Source organism: Taeniopygia guttata, chromosome 10 (assembly GCF_048771995.1).
Source record: "Taeniopygia guttata chromosome 10, bTaeGut7.mat, whole genome shotgun sequence".
Classification (NCBI taxonomy): Eukaryota; Metazoa; Chordata; class Aves; order Passeriformes; family Estrildidae; genus Taeniopygia; species Taeniopygia guttata.
In genome coordinates, this window is record NC_133035.1 from 13,942,796 (window position 1) to 13,968,259 (window position 25,464).

At 41.2% G+C, this 25,464-nt stretch overlaps 1 protein-coding gene across 2 annotated transcripts in view; it reads right to left on the reverse strand.

Annotated features, from left to right (window-relative positions):
• The window catches only part of AGBL1 (AGBL carboxypeptidase 1), a 265,839-nt gene that overhangs the window by 60,476 nt on the left and 179,899 nt on the right, over positions 1 to 25,464 (reverse strand). For both annotated transcript variants that reach the window (XM_030281429.4, XM_030281428.4), the window contains exon 22: positions 24,070 to 24,230. In XM_030281429.4, the coding sequence (XP_030137289.4) occupies positions 24,070 to 24,230 (161 nt within the window). The remainder of the gene's footprint in view (positions 1 to 24,069; positions 24,231 to 25,464) is intronic.

A 25,464-nucleotide genomic window follows, 5' to 3' on the forward strand; every position in this document is an offset into this window, starting at 1 on the left:
TCCACTCTGATGCAACTGCACTAAAAATCACAAGTGTGTCAATTTTTCCTCTGACAAGCACATTTTTTGCACCAGTCTTTCTAGTGCACAAGATCTAGGATGGGGAACCTGTGGGGTTAAACCAGTTAGAACTTTTATGGCCCCAATCAGAAGCTCTATGTTACTGCATAAGGAAACATCTCAACTTTGCCATGTGCCTGACTCTGTTTCTTGTTGCAGAAGGAACAAAGAAGCAGAGTTTACAGTCATGACGTTTTCAAGTGGTAATAAAAATATTTGTGTCTTTTCAGTGGTTCTTTTCCTATTTCCAAAATCTTGTCTAAGCCACAATCTTGGTGCTAAATCATTCATTTTTACAGGCTATGTGACAAAACAGCTCCCTGGCACTTGGAAGGATGACTTTCCACACTCATTCATGTCTTTGCCATGCACAATAAAGCAGCTATCCCAAAAGCAGAACTCAAATCATTTCAGATTACTGAGATTCTCCTTTAAGCCTTAACAGCATAAGTTCTAGGGAGCTGTATGGCTGGTGCATTGCCTGTAGTCCATCCATCACATTTCAGGGACATGGCTCCTTTCTGGCCTCGTGGATTTATGGAAACAAAAGACTGTGGTACATGCAAGCATTGAACTGGTACTTTGCCAGGGTCCTGAAATTCAGGCATATCCACATAGAGTGGGATGCAAGCAGGACCAAATTCTCATTCCACAAAGGGCAATATTCTACTTATGTACTTGGTCAAATCATTACCTTTGACACTGAAGTAATAAATTTCAACTGCCTCCATAAAATAAAGTTCCCAGGCACTGAATTGAGCTTGGTTCAAATTGTGGATGAGTGCTGTACTATTTCTCTGCTCTCTGGATTCAGCCATCCTGAGTAAATATAGCAGCAGCATGATTGGAAAATTGCCCTCAATGGTGATAAAATACGGGAATCATCAGATTTTGATATGTTCCTGAAAATGGATAGTTGTCCTTTCTCCTTGACAGTATGGAAGAATCAGAACTTGGAAAAACTCTGCAGGAAGGAGAATGTATTCCTGGAAGGGCCAGACTTCACTCCTGCTTTTCTGCAGCCATCCTTCTCTAACTCCTTATTTATCTCTTCCCTTCTCTGATGTGATGCTTTCCTTTTTTGCTTCTCCTAAGAGGACTCCAAAGGAGGTGTTTTGCATTGCAGCTTTCATCTAGTTAGAAGCCCAGGTACCATGACCTCATCTCACATCAATATGCTCAGAGTGAGAGCAAAATGCAGAGCCAGAGAAAGCCTCCCTCAGTGTAGGGCAATGCAGGATGAAGGCAAGCAGTTCCTATGCCTTTGCTTCTGTTTTCACAGTTTTGTTATCTCAGAGCAGCAAATCCCTTCCCCCTCCATCATCAGTGAAAAACAATGGCAGTAAGGAGGAAAAAAAAAAAAGGCTTTTTACTCTACTTGGATTTTACTTTAGTGAAGTTCTGTGTGGTGGGAACAAGAAAACTCCAGGGTGGCTGACTAGGAGGTGTCAAGTGCTTGCCACTTTAGAGAGGTATTTAGACTATCTTTAGAAATTGTTTCTCTTCACAGTCTTTTCCTAGAAAAATACACATTTTTAATGCTTCTGGATCTAATTCTTTGCTGAAGGAAAAGACATTAATAAATATGATGGCAGATAGATGTAGGGGAAGTTCCCTTCTCATTAGTCTGCTCCTCCCAATTGCTCTAATCTTTCACCTGTGAAGATCAGGCTAGAAACATGCCTGATCTTCATTCCTCCCAGCCCATCTGCACAAGACAGGATGTCCCTCCCTGGGACATCAAGTGGGATGTTGAGCTCAGCTATGAAAACAACTGAATCTGTTGCCTAAGATGTGCTGAGTTATTTCAGTGCACTTGCATGTGCAAACACTGTATTGGACTAAAATCTGATTTAGCTAAATTGGAGAATCAATAAATTTTAGCTAATTTAATTTGCATCACTGCTATTGAAGAACACAAATTGTGCCAAAATCCCCAAAAGGGCTATAAACCAAGGGGTTTTTTTTGTTGTTGTTGTTCCTTTTTTTTGTTCCCTTTTTTTTTTTTTTTTTGTTCTTTTTTTTTTAAACTTCTGACTTAGGGCATAGACATATGTCTACAAAGATGTAACTAAACTTTATGACAGGTTAAGATAAAGATAAAGAAAATAATTTTAGGTCATTAAATAGCACTTTCAGAACCTCAGAAAAGGAAGAACATAATAGTTTCCTTTGTGACTCAGAAATGGGAACAGGGCATTAATACAGCACTTCTCAGGATATTGGGCACAGGCTGCTATCAAATCCCATCACCATTCAACACTTAAATCATCCCTTCTGAATCAATTATTCTATACCTGGAGAAATTACAATGAGTAAATTTATTTTGCAACCTTTGCCTGACTTCCATTTGTAAAAATCTGGACATAAGACTATGATTTTTCTCCAGTGTTTTGCTATATGCACTGAAGTCATGGACTGTGTTTCTGTTTTGTGGCTGGAAAAGCTCACCTTTCAAATCAATAATGCACACCATTGCAAATTCTACATGTCCTTTCTACAACTATTCTATAATCTGTTCTTCCACCTCCCCCTGTCCCAGATCACCCCTAGCCCCAGGATGCTGGCAGAAAGCAACACAGAAGGAATGCAACTGTGAGCAAAACAAGCACAAAACCTTGCATTTATTGGAGATATTTTGTGTCATTTAGCTGTCTTTTCTCTCATGACACAAAGCCCTGGACACTGGGCAGATAAATACTAGGCATGATGATATTAACAGCATCAAAATATTCTTTGGAAATATTTATATTCTGTGGAAAAATATTCTTTGGTTGTAGTTCTTTACACCAAAAGCTCGAAGGCATGTTCTGTTTCCTTTGTGTCATGCAGTACAGAAGAAGGAAAAAGCTAATTAGACATTGAATTTGTTTGGAGCTACCACAATACTTTTATATAAGTAAAACAGTTACTTTACAAACCAGACAATTCTGCTTAGAGGTTTTTGTTTCCACGTTCTCTGTCAGTGCAGCAGCTAAGGAGGCAGCCAGTTTGTCTGAGAGACCCCAGGTGCCAGAGTGCCCATGTGACAGGGGTGGGAAGAAAATGTCCTTTGATTTGACTTGGACATCATTGAAGGGATTGAATATGACCCCCACAAGCTACTCCTTGCTGCCACTTTTCTGAACTACAACTGCATTTCAATGCTGGAGTAAAAGGGAAGCAGAAGTCAATGGAATAACCAGGACTCCAAAGAGTTCAGCACTGCTCTGGCTTTGTCTCAGGCTTATCTGAGGGAGCCAGGTACTATTTTCTAGTCTCATTTTGAAACTAATCTCCTCTTGGATATGTGTTACAAATGCAGATTAGAAAGCCTTGGCTTCATATAATATGGCTGGAACAGATAGAAAAGCAAAGGCCAAAACCATAAATGAAGAAACCATTAGAAATAGGAGGTTGTTGATATGGGATAAGAAAGCAAGAGAAAACAGAAACCAATGGTCTAGGGATTTCCAAGCCATATTCTCCAGGGTTTACAAAAAAATTATGTTCCAGAGCTTTTCAAAGTTGTTATCCTCCAAAAATACATGTGCCGGGCAAAGGCAGGCTCTCACGTACACAGTAATCCAGCACAATTAAGGCCTTGTTTCTCAGCACTGATGGATTTATTCTTTCCTTTATAACACTGAACTTGCAAATGTGTCTGCTCTTTCCCTGAAGGTGTAAAGAATAAGAACCCAAGAATTTTTTTTGTCTTTTTTTCCCCTATTATCCTTTCCTCCCTCTTAACATTCAGCTAAAAGACTGCATATCAGGAATAATTATTATTCTCCAAATTGCAGGGAGGACATCAGAGCACCTTTTGCTAAAAAAACTCCAAAAAAAGCCAACCAACCAACAAAAAAAAAAAATTATTAGAAACAAATGTGCTCAAAAAAGAAAGTATTGAAATTTTCTTGCTTAAGACCGCATTCTCTCACACACTGTGCACTTGGGGTCTAATTCAAAGCTCACTGAATCCAATAGAAGAACTCATACTATGTGCATGGAGCTCTGATTCAGCCTCTCTCACCTCACGCCCACCTCAGACTAAGGCTCTATTCAGAGAACAGTTTTCATCTCTTCAGAAGCATAATGGCATTTAGAAATGATGGGAGCTCATATTTTCCATCTTTCCACCACTGCAGGTGAGATGCAGTTCCATTGAATACAGATAAACTCACCGGGAATGGACAATTCCTGAGTGACAACACTCCATACCCTCTAAATGAAAGTTATTTAGCAAGCAGTTGGTCCTTTAAACTCTGCTTTGAAAACCTCTGGTCTAGAAGGCCAAAAGACTTCAGAGCAAAGGGAAAAGAGTATGGTCAACATATATTGTCACATTTTCTTTTCTTTTCAATTTCTCCCTTTGTTTCCTCTGGTTTTTTTCCAGCTCAGATAAAGTTGGTTTTCATTTTTCATTGGTATCTGTCCTGCCATATAAAAGTGCACATCATGCTTTCTATCCTATGGGATACATGCTTTTCAGCAAGCTATAAATCAGGATGAGCTAGAAGACACTACAATTAGAGGAGACACAAACCCAACAGAGTGCAGCTACAGATTTCAATCTTCAGATAATAAGCGCTGGGGAAAATTGATAATACACTCTAAAACACTGAGGGAAGCACATTCCAGTGCCCAAAGCCACCCACCCCTGTACCTACACTCAGAAATGCTGTCTGTTCCATCCCAGTAAGCCTACAGCCTTTGTAAAAGAAGTAAAAGTTTAATATTCTGGAGTGCTCTGTGAACCAGAGAATTACCACAGGGAGTCAAGAAGCCTTTACTGGAGAGAACAAACCTGCTTCATGAACATGAAGATTCTCCTATCAAAACAGGCTGAGATAGCTTGGGCTGCTCAGCCTGGGGAGGAAAAGACTTTAGGGAAACTTAATTGTGGCCTTCCAGAAACCTCACTCCAGCACAAAGCAGGGGATGGCCAGTAACAAATGAAATAGGCAATTAACACATTTAAGTCAGAATGAAAAAAAAAAAAATGCTGGCCCTGACCAGTGTCAAGGCTATTAAATTTATTAGATTTCCCCTCATTCCACAAGGTAGCCCAAGGGTACCCAGCAAGAGAGCTGAAAGCAAATCTCCCTGGGTTTACATTCATCAGGCACCCAGCCAATATAATCAGATGATTTGTAGACCAGTTCTGGGATATTATAGAGCATCACCCAGACTACAGGAGAGCAATACACTGGAGTCTAACTCCAATCTACTTTTAACACCTTCAATCGATCAAAAACTCCTGACAATCCCTTCAAAGAATGAAGAGACTTTGGGAAACAGAACTTGCAGAATAAGAGATAAAGCCAAGGTCTTTAGATAAAATGAGCAAGGGTTTTGCGTGTCGTTTTGCAACAAGCATGTGAGAAAAGTTGCAATCCTTGTTTGAGACACACTTTAACAGAATAATGTGGGTTTATTCATCTTGTTACTTTGTCTGACTGCGAATATGGTTTCCAGGCAAAGGTGACTCTGAACACTGTTTCCTTCACAAGCAATGAACCCTGATACTGAGCAGATTTTCTCACTCTTAAAGACCTTATTAACCCAGCATAAAACATGAACTTCTCTGCATTAAAGCACAAGCTCACATTTTCCTTGCAAGCAGTGCCATAAGAGAAAGACAACAAAAGCCCCAGAACCATGAAAGGTGCTTCCATGAAAGAACTCCACCAAAGCTTAGTGAAAGAGTAAGATCAAGCAGCCAAGCTTTTATGTAAATCTTCCACAGCCAAGAATTCAATGGAGGTGGGTGGAAGTGTGGGGGAGGATCCTTGAGAGTTTTCTTTCTATAATAGACTTGAAAAAAATCTGGTACATTCCTGAGAAAAATGACAAAGTTGAGCTATTTTACTACAAAAAAAAAAAAAAAAAAAACACCAAAAAAAACTGGACCAAGCCAGACCAGCTTGGTCGTACCGAAAGGTCTTTACTGACTTCAAATATATGGCAGAAGTACAAAGGAAGTTAAAAGAATAGCCTAATGAGTGCAAATGCACAAAAAGAATACATGAAAAATGAAAGTACAAAGTGAGGTGAGACTGGCAAAAATATCCTACAGCAAAGGACATCATTCTTTAAGTTTATTACTAATAAAATGCAGCATAATTTGTTAGTCCACTTTTCACAGAAGGAAAACTTATTGACAACTAGGCTGAGAAGAGTGATTTTTGCATAAGTTTTCATACAAGGTCAGCTGTGACAAATTAACATTGTTAACAACTAACAAAGGAAGCTCATAAGACAAAAGGGACTGGTTAGAGAAGTTAAATTGCTCAGATTTTCCAAATTATCTGAATCTACTGTATTCCTTCTGCAGCTCTGAGGAACTGACTCAATCAAGCTCAAAGCTCTTAATGATTATTTTTTTTGAGCTGAGGAAGGACTGCTGATGAACCAGATAACTGACACAATAGAGTGACTGTCTTTTGAAGACAGGAAAAAGGAGAAGACAGCAAACGATAGACCTGTCAGGTTAACTCCAGTTCCACAGAGCAAAGAAACAATTTGGAAGCACTTAGGAGAAAAGAAGTGGGAATCAGTCAACACAGCTTTGTCAGGAACAAATTACCATGGCCCATTCTAATTTGCTTCTCTGAGAAGGTACCAGGGGAATACCCCATGGACAAGATGTCACATAGGAAACTTTTCTAAAACTATTTCAAATTCTTGCAGTAAATAGGCAGCAGGGTCTAGGTGAACCACTTCAGAGTATTTATATAAACTGTTTAGAAAATTGTACCCAGAACAGTTCTCAGCATTTCACTGTCAAAACAAAAATGTTGAATGAGCTTCTGCAGGACTCAGACATGGCTTTGGTACAATTCTATATTTTCATTAAAGATTTAGACAAATGCAAAGTATGTTAATTCAGTTTGCAGATGAAACCAAAGTGAGACAAAAATTGCACTAAAATTCAAAGTAATTTTGACAAACTAGAGATGTAACCTGAAAAAAAAAGTTGCAATTCAATAGGGTCAAGTAAAAGTTACTTCAATTAGACAGGAATAATCAATGGTACAAACACAGAAGATGAGGAGCAATGACAAGGGAAAAAATACTGATTTGCCTTACTGAAAACTGCAAGCTGAACATGAGCCACCCATTCCTTTCTTTTACAAAAATGCAAATACAATACTGTGTGGGTATAGAGAATTTAGGCTGACATATAAATTCATCTGTTCTTTCTTGATCCAGTACTGTTAAGATCTGTTACATATCTGTTTCCAGCTTGGGCAAAGCAATTCAGGGAGGACTTGGTTCAAGTGAAAACGGTGCAGAAGACACACTGAAATAATTAATTCTATATCTAGGCTGGCTAGGTAAGAAAATGATAGGTTAGAAAAAGCAAGACAGTGCTTCAGCTAGATACATGGAACTAATAAAGCTGGTAGGAGCTAAAATAGATTATTTGGAGAAAGTCTGGTAATTCCATTATTAAAGCTCCCTAGAAAAGATTAGATTAATACAGCAAGAGTGGTACAGGTAAAGTTGATCGTCACTGCAGGAAGCTGATGACCTGTGGAGATCCCTGCCAGCCCTTAACTCCTCCAGTTTTATGCAAACACAAATGAAGTTTAAAGTTCATTCCCCACAATGATAATATAGGAAGAATAATTTCCATACCAGCTGTTGGAGCAGAGGTAAAGGAGCAGCAGAGCTGTAAGAGCTCAGGCTGGCCAGAGCACTGCAGGGTGGCTGCCAACCTCATCCACCAACCATAGCAGGAATTGCTGCAGATCAGAAACGGGAGGCGGGAAAAAGACTGCACATGGCTCCCAAACCAAGAAAATCAGTCTCTACTGGAGATAATAGTATTAAAAGCCAATCACTGTAAAGTCAAAAGACAGGAGGAGGAGGAGGTACAAATCTATATCAACATGTCCTAATTAAATTGTGTTAAAGGAAAGCTTGAATACAACTTGCTCAAGCTACACCAAGAGAGCATCATAGGTCACTCCTCTCTTGCAAACTCACTCCTGCTCTTTAGAAGTCCATAGCTGACCAGAAGGAAGGGAATTAGAAGGAGCTTTCACTGGTGAGCTGCTGGGCACAAATACATTAATGAAAGCTGTGTACAATACATCAGCAGCAACCAAGCTTGGCAGGGCTGTTATGGCTGGGTATTATTTTACAGCAGCAGAGATGAAGGAGAGAGGCCACTCTGGGCAGAGCTGCCAAGTGAATCATGAGCAAAAGTCTCCCCTTCAGAAGACTGAGCTGGGAACATGGCACTGGGAATTCTTCTTACAAATCTCATCTAATCTCTTCTCTCTAAATCCCTTTTCTTTTCTAGCCTTTGTTTCTCTGGAGCCACTTCCAACATTCCTTTGTTGTGACTGAAGGAAGGAAACCAAAGAAGCAACAAAGCATTTTGCTGTATTAAAAGCACAAAAGAAGAAATATTTTGCTCCCTGAATGTGTAATCTGCATTCTTAACTGTTCTGTTCCAAAGCACAGAGAAGTCTTCAACTGCCTGTTGTCACATCCACAGGACAAGCTGATATTTTATCAGCCTGGTGTGGATTACACAGGACTGAATTATCACAGTGGAAACTCTGGATTGAATTCTGTATAATTGTATAATCCGTGGAACTCATACTTATTTTCCCATCTGCATTTTAGCAAGGGTTGCTAGAGTGTGTGTTTTTAGCTTGGGTCTGAGGAGATGCATTTCCAGCTTTCGCACTCTGATATGAAGAGGTTTAGACTCCAAAAGAGAAAGGAGAAGATATTTCAGCCCTTGACTATGCCTTCTGTTATCTTTTTATTTTTTTCCTCTCCCTCTGGTGAAACAGCACTCCCCAGTTATTTACCCTACTACTAGTGGAACCTACAAAATGCATGTAGGACTTATGGGATGAATTGCTCTCAATGGCTGTAAAGAAAGTGCTTGAAAACTGGCATTACTAGATACAAAACTTTAAGATGGTTAATAAGTTGTTGAATGCATTTGGTGGGCCTGAATGACTTGGGTATTGTTTTTCTTTGTGTATATGTGTTTGCCCCTCTGCCATCAATTCCTGTATTAAGTGGAATAAACTTTACCATGACAAGCTACAGGTAGGCAAAAAACCCAAAACCTCATCTTTTCTAGAACTGAATTAGTTTTGGTGTTATAAAATCTCTATCATGTTGATTTCAAAGGCAAAGTCCTCTAACAGTTTATGAACTCCTGCTGGGAGATTTAATCCCATCACAAGAAAAGTACTTTACTTCACCAGGAAGACTATGTCCTTTGGCTTTTACCTCTGGTGACATCCTCAATGCATTAGTTTTCCCATCCACAGGCCATAGTATATTATAGATTAATACGGCTCAGCAACTCAAAACACAAAGATTGTCAGTCTCAGTAATCAGCCTGAAGAATTTTGAGGACAGTTGTTATTTACAGAAGGTGAGAAGAGACCCAGCAGAACACTTAGCTCTAAATAAACAATGTGGAAACTTCACTACCCTGGAAGTCCTAAGTGGCAAATAGGCAGCTCAGATGTTCCCCAGCGTGGTTTGATTGCATTCCTGCTGAGACTCAGCGAAAGCAGGAGAAGGGAAATGGTAAGTGAAGAAGCAGGGGGCCTTTCTCACATGGATTCACTCTCATTTCAACCAGTGTTTAGCTCTGGTTTGTTAATTCATTAAGAACGTGCTACAGGAACCAATCTCAACACCAAGCCCAGCTCTGCTGCAGCAGCGTGGCCTCTGCTCCAGTGCAGCCCAGGGACAGGGACCTTGTGGCATCTGGCAGCAGCAGCAGGTCTCACCACAAGGGCTGTGAAGGGACCTGGCAGGATTTTGCAGCACAGAGCAGAGAGTAACAACGGAGTTCTTTTCCTTTCTCCTACATTCCCTTCACCAGGGTATCCATACTTGGCAGCACTAAAGGAGACATTTCACCTGCACAGCAAGCAGGCTCGTGCTAAACTGCAGCATAAATCTTGATTTAACTAGAATAGGGCTGTGTGGGTCCTAAATTAACCCTGAGTTCAAGCTACAGGCTAAGAAAGATTCATGGAGAGAAGTTTCCTATTAGAACAGCAAGGAGACTCCAGCCAAACCCCATCTACTTGGAAACAGACTGGAATTTACCTCTATGCCTCCCTGCTGCTGAGAACTGGAACAAGGAGGGCGTGCTGGGGGTCCTGAGAAGTGCCACATGGAGGGTGGTGTTTTAGCACTTTACCTCACTTAAATCTGCATGTGGTTTCTGCTCACCCTCATGCAGGACGAAAAACCCTCACCAGCAAGCAGCTGCTGCTGACTGGAGGATTTGCAATCAAGCTCTAAATTTAGCAAGGTGCCATAAGAGAGAGGGCTCCCACACTGCTGTTAACACCAGGAACCAGAGTTTAGTGATGTGAACGGGCTGATAATAGCTTCTGTCCTCACACTTTGTGGTTAGATGATGCCAGCTGCTGAATGCCTTCCTGCAGCTTTTCTGATATACCATTATAACCAGCCAAATGCTGGGCTAAAATAAAACCTTGCCAGAGCTCTGATATAAAATTGTCTGTACCCCAAGACCAACTCTTGCTGAACTTTGAACTCTGTGGTTATCTTGAAGAAAACCCTTTTCTGAATTTTGGTATGAACCTAATTAATAAGTTAATTCCCTGATAATCTGTTCTCTTCTTTGTGCTTGTTTCATGATTAATTTGATTCCAATGAATTTCCTTTACTGACTGCAGAGTAGAAACAGATTTCCTATTTTATTAATTTCCACTTTTGACCCATCATCAGGGACTAAACAAGGGCATATGTCCCCATTTCTGAATTTTCTTAATCGCTACAGAGCACAGGCAAGTTCTAGAAAAAGTGAAGTGCAAACAAGGGAAACTCTCCAGTACCATAGAGAAGGTGGAGGTAGGCTGAACAATCAGAAGGTGTAAAGGCTGTGAAGCAGTTGAAAACCCTGCCTGATTGCATTACCCACAAATCTAACTGAGAGGACAGTCCTGCAAGGCTGCAGAGTGCACAGGAACATCATTCAGTGACAATACCCCCGCACCGCCCCAGACTAAATTAAAAAAACTCCAAAATAAAATAATAAAAAAGCCCACCAGTAACTACAGGGATGGAAAGGTCACCTTCCTGGGATCACAACCCTACCCTCACAGCTGTCATATGCCCTTTGGGGAAACTCTTTAGGAAAACAAACAAACAAACAAAAAAAAAAAGTAGAAGAAGAAGTAGCAAAACCAAGCCAGCCTCCCTCTCTTGAAATTAAAACAAAGTGTACTAGGGCTTTCTGTGTGACATCCATGGTCGAACAGTGCTGCCAGCAATTAGCATCACAAGCCTTCCTCCTGATGCCACAGTGTGTCAAGGACGTTTTTAATGACAGATCAAGGGCACTGCTCTCTGCGAGGTGTTTGAGCTGCGTTAGCAGAAACCTTCTTGGCACACAAATCCAGTGTCCCACAAGGGAGGCAGCAAAGGCAGGAGGGCATCACAAGGCAGGAGAGATCTCTGTGCAAACGGGTGTGCTGCTTTCATGGCTGTTCCTGTCATACCTGCAGGGCTCCAGCTCTGAAGTTTCACTGAACATCTTTCTCTTGCTTCTTTCCCAATAGCTGGTTGCTATTAGAGTCACTCTGTGAGTGGATGGAAACGCCAGAAAGGAGACACGAGGAAGAATAGACTGAAAAGGGCAAAGAGCTCAACTGTTCCTGTCCATTATCTCTCCTCAGATAAATTCAGCTTCTACACCAGAGTATGCAATTCCTGAGAAAATTCAGGAAATTAGTAGATGCTGTGTTACAGAAAAGCCTTACAGACAACCTGACACGGGTGAGGGCAAACTCCTGATGGGCCATGGCTTCCAGAGGGAGCTGGGCTGGCAAAGGGAGCAAGGACCAAAAGTCAGGGAGGGCCATGGGGTACACTGCTCCCCACCTCACTGGATCAGTAAATGCTGGGTCATGCAAGACTAGGTTTCCCAAAATGCCTGGGATACAGCCAGCTGCACTGCAGGCTTAGCCTTCAGGCCCTGCTCTCCAGGGACTTTCTCTGCTCCAAGATAAGTCTTTGATCATGAGCAGCACATTTGCACAAAAAGAGTTTGGATATGATTTTAAAACGTGAGAGAGAAAAGTGAACAAAAGCCATGTTTCTGCATCTCATGTCTCCAATCTGTTTCTCCTTGAAAGGGGCAAAGACACCTCAGAGACATTGTCAAAGTGCCTAAACCAATTTTTCAGCCTAATCCATTATTTATATTTCCACTCAACCCTTTTTTTAATCCTGAGTTCTTGAAATTAGGTTCTGTAATATTGAGAATCACTCCCATGAGCTGAGGGGAAGGCAGGGAGAGGGCTTAAGTCTTGTCCTGCCCTTACCCTTCCAAATCCACCTCTGACAGGGACTGTCCATCTTTTTCTCTCTGTTCTGTACTTCTCACAAACTACCACCATCACATCCTCATCCACTTGTTTCTCTGTTTTCTGCTCAGTCCTTTCTGGGATATTTAGGTAATAATAAGCACTATCTTCAGGACAGATACATTAAATATAAAAAACACCAAAAAAATGTAAATCAAAAATGACCCTGAAATCTAAAAAGTTTAAGAAAGGCATCACTTTTTATGGGCATGAATGTGAGAGACTCTGGTGTCCTTCACCAACCCCATTGGTGGCTAGTAATCCTCCAAGAAAATTGCTTAAAGGTAAAAGAGTTTGATCAAACCACATGAGGATAGAGCTGATTAATCCAGGAAAACACCATCCCTCTTGAAAATAATCAGCTTCAATGGCAAGGCCACAGACAACACTAAAAATACTATAAAACTTACTTTAAATATGCCACACTTTCCCTAGAAAACCCATTCTGAATTCTTGGTTTCCTATATCTTTAGTATACCACATCAATAAGCAGGGTCCAAAATAGGTGATAAAAGTAGTTAGAGGCATATGATTTTAAAAAATTATCCTCTTTCATGACTAGATGCCTGAGAAGGGAGGTGATAGTTGTTTACAAAATGCCTGGCAATTTAGTCACTCCCAATTATTCTGTTACAGTGGAGGATAAAGATGCATTTGCAAAGGTGAAAGAGCAGCGGATGAAAGGAAATATTTTCTTTCCTCACAACATGCAGCTAATCTATAAAACTCACAAGATAGCAGGGTGCAGAGAGGAGCAATGCAAGATTCAAAAAGCACTGGTAAGTGATACACAAAATGAGAGCACTGGAACCTTTCATTAGATAGAATTATTGTTATTATAATTATTCAGAAATGCTACAAATTCTCGTGTTCCCAGGCATAAATAAAACACTGTCTGAAGATAGAAAATCATTTCCCCATGGGATAGAGACATCCTGCAGTTGTCCACTATGGCAAGTGGTTCCTTCCCACTTGGAAATCTCCAGTGCTGAGCACTGTAAGGAAGAACACTTGACTGTATTAAAGTACTACAGCACATCCTCTCTCATCATTCACTTTTTCATAGATGAAAACACAAGTTGTGTACTAGAACAACAACCAAAAAAAGTATTATTTCCAGGAAAATCCTGATGAGATAAATCCGGGTAGCAACACTTTACCCAAATTCTTGGCTGCCCCCTGCAGTTCAGTGGAAGATGAGGCACAGCTTTATTACTTGGAATGGGTATTTGCTTTCTCTTTGAATTGCATGTGACTTTTAACGAGATGCTGATGCTTTTTGGAGGGTGCTATAAAATGGCATCTTCAGAAAAAAAATTCGCAAGTACAGAGTGTGATGTAAAAACATGTTGGGTAGGCTACACAGAACAAACAGATTAGACAGAGAAATAGAGAACAGATGCTTTCTATTCTTCAAGTTATTCCTAATTTCTGATCATACTGGCCTGATAGCAGAATCTTGTTCAGGCATTCTGCTGCTTTTATTGCTTATTCTCCCTTACAAGTCCAAATCCTCAAATTCATGTTTAAATAGGGATTTAAGGTAGTAAGTAACTGTTAACACTTAAAAGGAAGCCATTATAGATTAAATGGTGAATAATGGGCCATAGATAAAGCTGCTGATTAAGAATTTTTAAATGGTTAGGGGTATATTTGAAAGTCTAACCAGAAAGCATGCTACTGTTACTTTAAAAATGAAATCTGACCTTCCAGAAACTTAAATTTTCCTCCAGTTAAAAACAAATTTTAACAAGAGCAAATAGAAATAGGAATGGGAGATGGTCCATGGGGAAGAAATGGAGAAAAATGCCCCCAAACAGAGACAAAGGGAATGCTTTTTCTTTCCTCTTACCCTGTTCTGAGTCTCTCCCTCCTGCTGCTCTGACAGCAGCCCTTGCCCTGGTAGGATGACTTCCTTTAGCACTCATGGTCAGGCAGCAGCAGCCAAAACCCTCAGAACCTTCCCAGAGATGCAAGAGCAGCAGGAAGTGACAATCTTTCCTTGAGAAAGGAAAGTTCACAAGAAAGAGGTGTGGTTTTCCATTTGTTTTGGCCATTTTTGTATCCATTTGTCTCCCAATCCAACTCTAGCAGAGCCACAATTTTCCATAGAGTTCTGCTGATGAATCTTGGCTTCCTTTCCTACTATCAATACCCCTGTGTGGACACTGAGCCCTTCCAGCACATCACTGATCCCTCTGCACAGTTCCAGCCTGGAATCAGCCCCACATTGCGCTGTGCCATCAGTAAGAAAGTGGCATTGCTGTGTCCTGGGCTGGTGGAGAAGATCCACTGGGCTGCACTACAGGGTGACCATGGCCAGGGACAGATGGGGCTCTGTCAGTACTGAGAGAGAATTGCTGCACTTGAAAGAGAATTTTCCCTACATTCATGAGAATAGGATCTGGGATGTTAAGCTTGACTACATTAAATTATGTGCATTTTCTCCCTCACATCCTTCTACTCTCAACTCCAGCTTAATTCTTCTAAGTTCTTTTTGCCAACAGCACGTTAAGCATCCACATCCTAATAAATCCATATGGTTTTTGAGAGAACACAATGAGTTATCAGGGGCTGGAGGGGTTGGCTTTCACCTTAAGCACTCATCCACTCTGGTGCACGTGTGTGCTGGGGCCTGGAACGACAGCCTGCACGTATTTATCTCCTGTCTGACACAATACCTCTGCCTGTCTCTCTGTACAGGATCTAGTGAGGCAGCAAGAGGCAGGGTCTGTGTGTGAGTCACAGCCACAGTGCACTGAACAGCCAGAGCCTCTGTCAGAATATACAATGCTGCTGAGATGTCAGTGGAGGTGGCTTTGGAGTGCTTTAAAATGCTGTTCAAGTGCCAACTTTCACCTGCAAATATGACACTTTGCTCGCCCACCCGCTTTCCTTCCAGGCTATGTGCTCCTTTTATTGCAACTTGACAGCTTTAATTATGAATTTCTCTGCCTCCTCTATCCCCTTAACTGTTTAGTCTCTTATTTGTCTTGCTAAGTTTTTGATATGCTCCTAGATAGCAGCTGTACACTGTCACACAGTAGAGGAGACCTGATCAGACTCTCATTTGCAGGCTGGGCATCAGACCAAAAGGACTTGCAACACAGCATTTACCTCGAAAGCAGAAATCTCTGCTCTTATTTCCTCTTTGCAGAGAAAGGAGGGACACAATGAGACTATGAGGGTTGTTAAATCAAATCCATCTGGGACTCCTTAGCTCTTATTGTCTGAATAATTTATACAGGTACAAACTTCTGGTGAAAAACTGGATCCCACTGGTGATTTTACAGGGGATTTGGCTCCTTCTAGACCTGTATTTCACCCATGACAGGAAAACCTCCTTCAGACAGTGGCAATATATGCACTGCTGCTCTCAGCACCACGTCCTGCTCTGCAGGACTGAAACCTCTGATGCTGCTGGTGGGTGGGGAGACATTTCTGCTCTATAGAAGCTCACAGAGCACTGGCATTCATTTTGGTTTGCCTCTAAGTTCTGTGAATCTTGGACAGCTGAGCCACTGTGCTGGATTCAAGGGGTGAGAACGCCACATGGTGAAGCCTTTGATCCAGGTAATCCAGATCTAAGTCTCCTGTTCCTGTGTTTTATGCCGCGTGATTAACTCTCCAACACTCGGGATAGAAAAATCTATTTTGATCCTCAGCCAGTCTAATTTTCACCTACATGACTGTGTTCTTCAAAAAGCTCTGGTGGGAGCTGTGGACAGATTAAGTAGAGGTCAACTGAAGTGACAATTGCAATGAAGAGGGGAAAAATACACAGCATCCCAAAAAATGTGCTTACTTCTAAAGGTTGGAAGTGCATTTCATCTACCATCCTCCTCACTCCTTCCATTGCTTTGCCTGTAGTATGTACTAGTATGAAAAATCTGACTGTTCTCTGGTTTCCACAAGTCTCAAGTTATTCTGAGACTCTGGGAACACCATTTGGAAAAGTTCCACAAGAAAACTAAATAACCAAGATCCTTGAAACAACCTTAGAGTTTATCTATGGTTCCCCACACACAAAGACACAAGGACTCCCACTACAGTTATGCCTTGTGCATCCATATCCTCTGAATAATGTCAAATAGCTGAAAACAAGGGACAGCAGAGTTGCACTGACAAAGTTTTCTCCCCCTGATCTTGTGCCAGAGCCCTAAATCTAATGCAACTGGTGTTCAGTAGCTGCTGCAGTATAGATATAGTCTATCTAAGGCTATATATAGTGCTCTGAACCTGCCTCTTCAGCACTAGACCTGTGATATGTTCAATCTGAAATCCCACCTCTGCCTGCATTCAAAATGATCAATATTCTAAACAGACTGATTCTCCTACTACCCTTTGCATCCTCTTAGGAAAAAAACAAGCATTTATTCTATCCTGGTGTCAGCAGTGTCCTGGCCTGTATAAAGGCCGCCTCAGAGAAAAGAGTGCACCCCTCACAATGCATTGCTTTGGGGAATGCTCCATAAATGGGAACTCCTGAACCCCTGATAGCCCTCTGCTTTATTTTTCTATCTCAGCCTGAAAGGGCCCCAGTGGATTTCATATTTCAAGTTAGATCTTAAGGGAGAAAGACTGCAGCACAGAAATACAGATGCTCCTAATCAATACCAAAATGTCTCATGCCAGACAGCACCATAGCAATATGCCTCACAGAAAGGGCACTGCAGAGCCCATTTGTTCTGCTGGGTATATACAAGTTCATTATCTGTAGTCCAGTCAGCTCTGTGTGGGTATGGTAATTTGAATAACCTCAGACAGATACAATAGCAAGCAGTGCTTCTGTGCATGTTTGAAGTCCTTTCTATGATCTCTTTCTCTTCCCATTTGCTCTTTTCCTCTCCTTTCTTTCTGCATCTATTTAAATTGCTATTATTAGTTTAAAAAGGATAAATTAATTACCTCTGAAATGAGCATGAATACTTATACCCAGCCTGGCATAACTGGAGCTGGCATTTGATAGCAGTCAACAGAAGCTGAGCAGCTTGCAAGGCATTTCAGAATAATAATAATAATAAAAATCAATAGGAGGAAAATAGGGACAGCTCTAGAAAGTGTTAATGAAAAGTTGCTGAATTTCAGTGGCTCACCTGTGAACAGCTACATGAAAGCCTTCTGAATACCAAATATATTCATTATAGGCTGCATTGCTTGGCTGAGCCTCCAAAGAATTCTCTGGGCTTCTAGTCTCACAATAACAAAGGAGAGGCACAGAAGAGAGCAGGATAAGAAGGATGAAGGGGTGGACAGAAGAAGGTTCACATTTTTATTTTGAAAACAAGATTACTGAGGCATATAAAAACAATAAAATCTAAAATCTGTAATAGATTCAAACTTAAAATCCAAGGGTTTTTCCCTCTCAATAACAGAGGTGGCAATTCTTTAGGTCAAACCCTGGGGGTGTAAGGAGGTACCACTCTTTTGCAACATCAGTGTGAAAAGTTGCTGGAGAGTGTTATATAAGTCAGGAGTTAAAGCATTTCCTGAACTGATCCTTAATGGTTACAGCAACATAAGACTGCTCTGAAGCCAAAGCCCAGCTTGAGCCACTCTCACACCTGTCACAGTGAATTAATGTTAGATTGTGCTCTCACAAGTGTTTTATGAAATGCATTATAGAAACCCCTTTTGCCCCATGTTCTGCACCAAAGTGACAAATTAAAGTGGCTTACTTAGGTAAATGCATTCCCACAGCACTTTTCTCTCCAGCATCCAAATACAGAAATACCTCATCCAGAGATGCTCATATAACAGCAGAAATTTCAGATTCCTTTACCAGCAATAAAATCTGTGACTAAGCAAAAAAATAGCATCAATAAACACCCTCCTCTTCTGAAAGCTGCCACAAAGTATTTAATGTCTACAGATGATCATGGTTAAAAATGCACCAAATCTTTACATACAGGAAAATGGAACTCCAGTCAAATAAAAACCTGAATCAAATCTGGTCAAAAAATTCCTGCTGTGGTTAGATTTTCTAAGGCATGAAAGAGCATTTTCATCTCAGCCATATGTCAGAGGGCTCCCCAGAGTCCAGCTGTCCATTCTGCCTCAGAACTGGACACTGTGACTGCTGTGACACCCGAGCTGGGAGGGGATGGGATGCTGTGCTGGGTGAAGTCCTGTCTTGCACCTAAACCTTTGAGTTGCAATTTGTTTCAGTATGCACAACCAAAAAAATGTAACACTGACACCCACACTCACCTGCAAGAAAAGGAAGACCCATCCCACCAGACAGGGGAACACTTTTCCATTATTGCATGGGGGTAAAAAAACAACATTTCTGCTATTCAAAGATGCACTAAGGATGCCTCAAATGAAGTGAGCGTGCTTTGCTCCAGCTGCATTTCTTGTTTGAACTTTCCCTTTTTTGTTTGCTTCATTTCCACAAAATCACTTTCATTTGATCTGAATTACCTTTTGGCCGCACAGTTTAAAAGATGAGTGAAATTGCTTGCACAGCTATAATCAGGAGAAGGTGCATTATAGTGAAAAGATGGGAGATTCAGCAGTTCAATACTATCCAGGATCATGATGGTGCATCAATGTGGTATAGAAGAACAGCACACATGTTTCTAAATAATCTGCAAATGCCTCTTGTCAGTTCTGGCTTTGCCATCCGTGCACTGACCCATCTAACTGCTCACTGTATGGAAGATGAAGAGATTACATCTGGACAAAGAAACAGAGAAATGATTAAGCCTTCTCTTTTTGATTAATAGCAGAGCTAGACATATTTACCATCTGGGGTGGGAAGAGATTTGGCTGTGCTCAAGAAAGGTAAGAAATGATGAAGAAACACAGAAGATAAACAATGTCTGAGTCAGCAGAAAATGACTTCACAAAAGTCTGTCTCAACACTGGAGACGTCTCATGAACAAATGGCTGTGATTGCTGCAGTGTATGCAAAACATTTCCTAGCACGACCTGGAGGGCAGGGAAAAAAAGAAAATTAAGGAATGTGCCATCAGTTTAAACCTCAAGGAAAAGGGGGTGGATATTGGAGAGGGAGGGGATGCCTCTTTGTCTCTCTCCAACCTGCTTTATGTGAGCAGTCACTTCCCATCCTCCTTGTGGTCATAACAAATGTGAAGTTACCTGGACAGCAGTGACTTAAAACTTAATTACTTTTATAGGAAATGAGGCATGGAAACTATTATAAAAAACATGATGTCCAAAGTACAAGCTGCATTTCGCTTTTCACACAGAAAGGTTCTGAATGCCAAAATTGATTGTAAGGCATGGTGGGATGCTGGAAACCTCAGTAATTCTTCCTAGAGCATGGCAATACCATCTTATGAGGCTAAGTTTGAGAAAGAGCAGAATAAATTGCTTGTATGAGCACATGACACATGGCTTTGTTTGTTGAAAGTGGTTGCAAAGACCAGAAAATTCTCACATATTTGGCCTTTGAACTTGTCAGAATGATCCATAAGATCAAACCCATTCAGTGCTGGTGGAAATATCACAGTGAAAAGAAAAGCCACAACTAAGTCCCTACAGAGGTCTTGTGTAACATGAGGATGCCTGGATGAGAGTCAATACGTGTCCCAGAAGCACAGGTTGATAATTAAAAGACCAACTAATGCCTGGAGCGATTTAACCTTTCTTCCTCACATCACACATTGTAGCTCTAATGCATTTTCTGTGCTGCATCTTGTACTTTCTCCATTTTTGGCATGTTCCTGAGACAGCTGCCACATGTTGAGAACAGTGACACAGAGCTGTTAGGCCAATGTCATGGTATCCTGGGATATCGTGTGTTTGGGGGAAATACTCTACTGTCCCAGTAGCCACACAGCCCCACTGGTGGAAGCTCAGCCCCTCTTGGTTATTCTCAGAGGTAGCACTGCCTCTGCTGTGAAATTATTCCAAGGTTGCCCCAGTCATTCTTGTCAATGATTCCTTTTGCAGGTGGCCATTTAGGTGAAAGATGGACTGTGAAGTGGAAACAGGAAGAAATTCTTGTCTGTGCACCAAAGCATGTTTAGTTAGGTGTGCTAAAGACTTCTTCCACCTTTCTTTGGCTCATTAGAGACAGCACACTGAGCACAATAGACCTGATCTGGTGTGAGAAATCCCCATTCTCACAGGAGGCCTCCATCAGAGCAGGCACTTCCCTGACAGCTATTACCTGCCTCAATTTACTGACCACTGGCTCTGACACAGCTCTATAAAGTGCACAGCAAATAGTTTATTCCAGGGAAGCAGGGTCCAGCCTGCTCCTTTGTCCCTCTCACAGCAGCGGTGAGAGAATCGGGCTGCAGCACACCCGTAGCACAGAGAGCCTGGAGAGGAAAATCAAAGGACACAAACAGTTATGAACCTTGACAGGTGAAAATGTTTGCTGTCAGAGGGAGATGCTGAGATGCCAAGTCGATGCCACGCACAGCAGACACCAGGGCAAAGAGAGACAAATGCAGGACATGAACTGCAGGGATTTCACAACAGAAGAGATCTCTGGCTCCACAGCTTTTGATCTCTGTACCTTTGCAATGAGACATTTCATCTGGGAGTCAGCTTTATCCAGTGCTGGATTAACTTCTTGTTCCACAGCTTGACCTGTCACCCAGAGTATTACAGAGATGGGCACTCAGAAACCCGTACACAGAAAACACATTAGATTGAGATAGATGTATTTAGAATCAGCACTGTGTAATACATCACACTGCTCACAGCTTAATTTCAGCTTGATTTCCACAAAAAAAAAAAAAACCCAAAAACATAACAACTAAGAGAAGCTCGTGTTTTCATCCAGGCTGAGCAATACAAACCTTTTATTTTGATATTGGTGAATACTGCTATGGAAAGCCTCACCCATATTTGTATATCTTTCTAGACTCATCAGCAGGACAGTCTTTGGGACACATTTTCCTTTGCCAGAAAACATTAGCTACAGTAAAAGCTATTGCCTCCCACTTAAATAGCTGCCATGCATATAATTTCCTGTGACCAGGACACTGCAGACTTCTGGAACAGGGATAGCTTGTAAGCTGTTCAAAAGACACTGCTGTTCACTATTTAAAGCATTTAAGGAAAAAAAATTCACCAAGTGACTGCCCAGAACTTTTTCTGTGTTATACCTGAAGGATCCCCAAATCTGGTTTTGCTTTGGCAAAGGTACACAGAAATGTGGGTATTTTTATTCACACCTACTCAGATTTTCTGAGGTAGAGTATAGAAAGCATGCAAGGATACTGTGCATTTTTCTGGTAAGCACACTGTAAAACAGAGCTAATTTTAAACTACAAATATTTCACTCAAACCCACAGAGGAGGGTCTATCCTAGGAAGCAGCAGAGTATAATTTCCATTTATGTCATGATATCTCAGCTGCAAGGTTTTGGTGCTACCTTGCAGAACTAGATTAGCCTTAATATTTACAGATTAATATTAGACTGTTACCCTTCAGCTGCCTCCAGAGAAATGTTTTGATAAAGAATAATTTATTATTTTTTTCAAAACCTGTGAGTAGAGAGAGGGTTGTAGAAATAGTTGCCCTCCTGTCTGAATCACTGAGCCCTCTGTATTATTCTGCATTCTTCCATTGGCTCTAATATTCCACTAAAAACAAACCATGGAATTCTCTTGGCTAGGCTCAGAGAAACGTGGGAGGGAAGTATTAATTTTCTGAATCAGAATCAATATGCTGCACAATCATTTTCCATGAATTATTTATTCTTAAAGAGAATATGCTAGCAAACACTTTTGTCCCTGCATCTCCCTTCACACAGTCTTTTGCAACCAGCTCCTGCAATGTGACTCCTCTGGGTGGGATTATCAATTCAGCTGCTTACCAGGTCTGCAAATGGTAACAAGTTACATTTAAACTAGTAAAATTTCACAAACTTGTAATTACACCCAGTGAAAATTATCACAATCTTGCAATTACACCCAGTGAAAATTATCAGCTACCTATTGATTGCCTTTTAGCAATGACATTCATTCCTGGATGCCAAGGAGGTGCTCACTACTGCTGGGCAAACTTGAAGAGGTAGAAGACCTTGCTTTCAGCTACTGAGGACACATGGGAGTTTTACAAAGTAAGAGAACTTTTATTTTTTGTTAACTTCTTTAAAAATATTTGTCACAAGAGATGTTCCCTCTGTATCGATCAATTACCACACAGTAAAGAGATAATAGGATAAATAGAATGAATTTCCATTAATATAAAGTCAGCTAAAGGAAAAAGTAGCAGAAGGCTACAAAGATCAGAGAAAATGCTCACTGAGTTACTGTGACCAGATGGTTTTTTGTCAATGTTTGTGGGAAGTCAGGGTTTGATGTTTTTCTTCCCGTACATTATTTTTATGCAAAAGCTCTCCTATCTAGAGTTCAAAAGTTTGATTTATATCCCAAAACCTAGCCAGGCTCCAGCAGTTCTCTCTAATGACATAGCAATGATTTTTTGGATGGCTGTCCACAACATGGATGGTGTTTAGCATCCACCTTATTGCTTCATTTATATGTTCACACTACAAGTGAGCACAGCTAATCCAAAGAAATGTCTCTACATGTTATCCTTCTTTTTAAACTGTCCCTCATAAACATTTAAAACTGTGAACAAGCTTGCAAGAATGGGTTTTGGCATGAGGAACAGGTGGTGCTAATGTTGGGTAAATGTTCCTGCAGGGGAGAGACTGGAAGTCTGCTATAAATTGCAGGGGTATTTTTGCAACTGAAAAACTTGATGTTCATTGATGAAGCTGAGAGAGTTCTTTGATGATAAAGCCATCAGGGAGCTTCAAATCATGTCACATCACTGAGTCTTCTTTCTCCATGTGTCTTGGAAAAACATTCTTGCAAACATATGTGATACACGTAGCACTAACAAGTGATGATGGCCTAGAGAAATTATGTATTTCTGCTTCATCACAAATTCAAGCTGAATAGTCTCATACTCAGGCACTTTTCCAGGTCAAATTCCTCTTGTATTTATAATGGCGCAAACTCACTTAAATACCCCCCATGGAACAGAGGAAGCAAGTAAAATAATTTTGCAATTTGGAAAAACACATCCTAAATAGCCAGCAGGATCAAAACGTCTTTCTGCCCATCAAAAAGTCATACATCTATGCTGTAAATGACTAAAGGATTCCATGCCGTGAGGAAAAGAATTTATAGGAATATACTTGCAGTATGAGGCCCACAATTTCTAAATCATGCTATCAGTGTCCTTTTTTTATTTCTGCAATACTTGTTCCCTACAGTGCAGCACTTAGATAATGCCTTTCTTATCAGAGATCCTCTGCATGGAGGATCCGAGCTGGACAGAACCCCAGGTGACAGTGAGCAGGAAAATGTTTCCTGCTGATGGATTTTTCTGGGGCAGTACCATCCCCATGTTCCAGTTTTGACAGAAGAATGGAAACTCACTGGAAAACAGAGAACAGGTACTTCTCTTTCACCCTTTTTTCCTCACATGGATGGCTGCAGGGCATGGCCCCACTGTTTCAGTAGTTTCTTTGGGAGTCAATTACTTCTCAATTCCAATTACTCTCCATATGCTGCAGCTTCCAAGATACAAATCTCAGCCATAAGGAGAGTCCATTTCTGCAGATTTAAACCCAAAACATGACCCACCAGCTCCAGTCCCACAGCAGAGCCCTTTGGACATGCCAGTCCCTGACCTTTGTGCCCGGTCTGTGATCTCCTCCTCCAGATCCAGCAGGAGTGCTGCCTGAGCCATCAGCTCCTTGCTGCAGGGCAGGGATTTGAGGTGCAGAATCAGCAAACCAAGGCAAAACTTGCTTCCCATCTCCTCCAGCTCCTGCGTTCCCAGCTGCAGGCCCTGATGGAGAGAAGCATGAGGTTTCATGATTCCTACATATGGAAGTTTTCCCTGCAGAATCATTGGTAAATTAATTAACAGCACATGATCTACAGAAGCTAACCTAAAATAGCCTCTGTTTTACAGCAGGGGAAACAGAGGCAAAATAAATTTTCAGAAGTCATCATAAGAATTAGACTTGGACCCCAGGAGAATCTGACTGTAAATCCACTTTTACAAATCATCCAGTTTTTCTTTTTCTCTGTAGAGGACCTGTCTACCTAAGAAATGGGGAATAAAATAAGTCCTGTGATTATAAACATGAGGCAGTGGCAGAGATGGAAAAGGGAATGGGACAAGGGGAGAAAAGAGAGGAAGAGATCTTTAACAAGTTATGAATTGTTTTTTGAGAAAATCAATTACAAAGTAATTGCAAAATAACAAACACCTCTAAGGAATTTCTCAGTCTGTTAAAAGCTGGTAGCACAAACAGGGTTTGTATTATCAACTTCATCTTTCAAGAGAGGAATTCTCCAAGCTGTGGATCCTTGCTGGTTGTGAATAGTCTGTGTTTGGTTTTACACCAAGGGCATGCATCAGAGTAAGTCAGTGTAATTGATGGCAGTTTCATGCTTCTGGTGAGAGAAGGACAAGAGACAAACAAAGCTCAGTTACACCAGAAAGAAACTAAAACTGCAGAGTCCCTCATCTTTGGCACTTAGAGACTGCATCACCCGTCAGGGGCTGGACCAGCTGCTGCCTCTGCCAATAACAGCCCTGAGTGTTTTTGCAGCAAAAAACATCTCTGCAGCCAAGCTTCTGAGAGACTTCCAGCTCCACTCCCAGGCTGTTTCCTTAGCAACTCTCAGGAGTCCAGAATAAGCCCTGGCCCTAAGCATGGTGTGAGCTGCACATCACTCTCCACTAGATATTTGTTAGTGAGCATCTCATGGGTACTGAACACATTATAATTTATATTATAAAATATAATGTGTTCAGTAATCCATGACAGGGGACAGAACTCTGCTCTTGCCCTGTATAAAGTTATTTTTGCAAAATTATTTGGGACCCTGGGGTCTGAACACCTCTGTATAGCTGGAAGATTATTTCTGAGCCAAAAACACACAGGTGGATGGAAGAAAGAAGAGATTTCACACATAAATGTCTGCAGCCCTCCTGAGGAGTTTTTCAGTGCATTTTTGTAAGAGGACAGAAACTATTTGCACAGCACCACCATAACTTCCTCTCTAGCAGA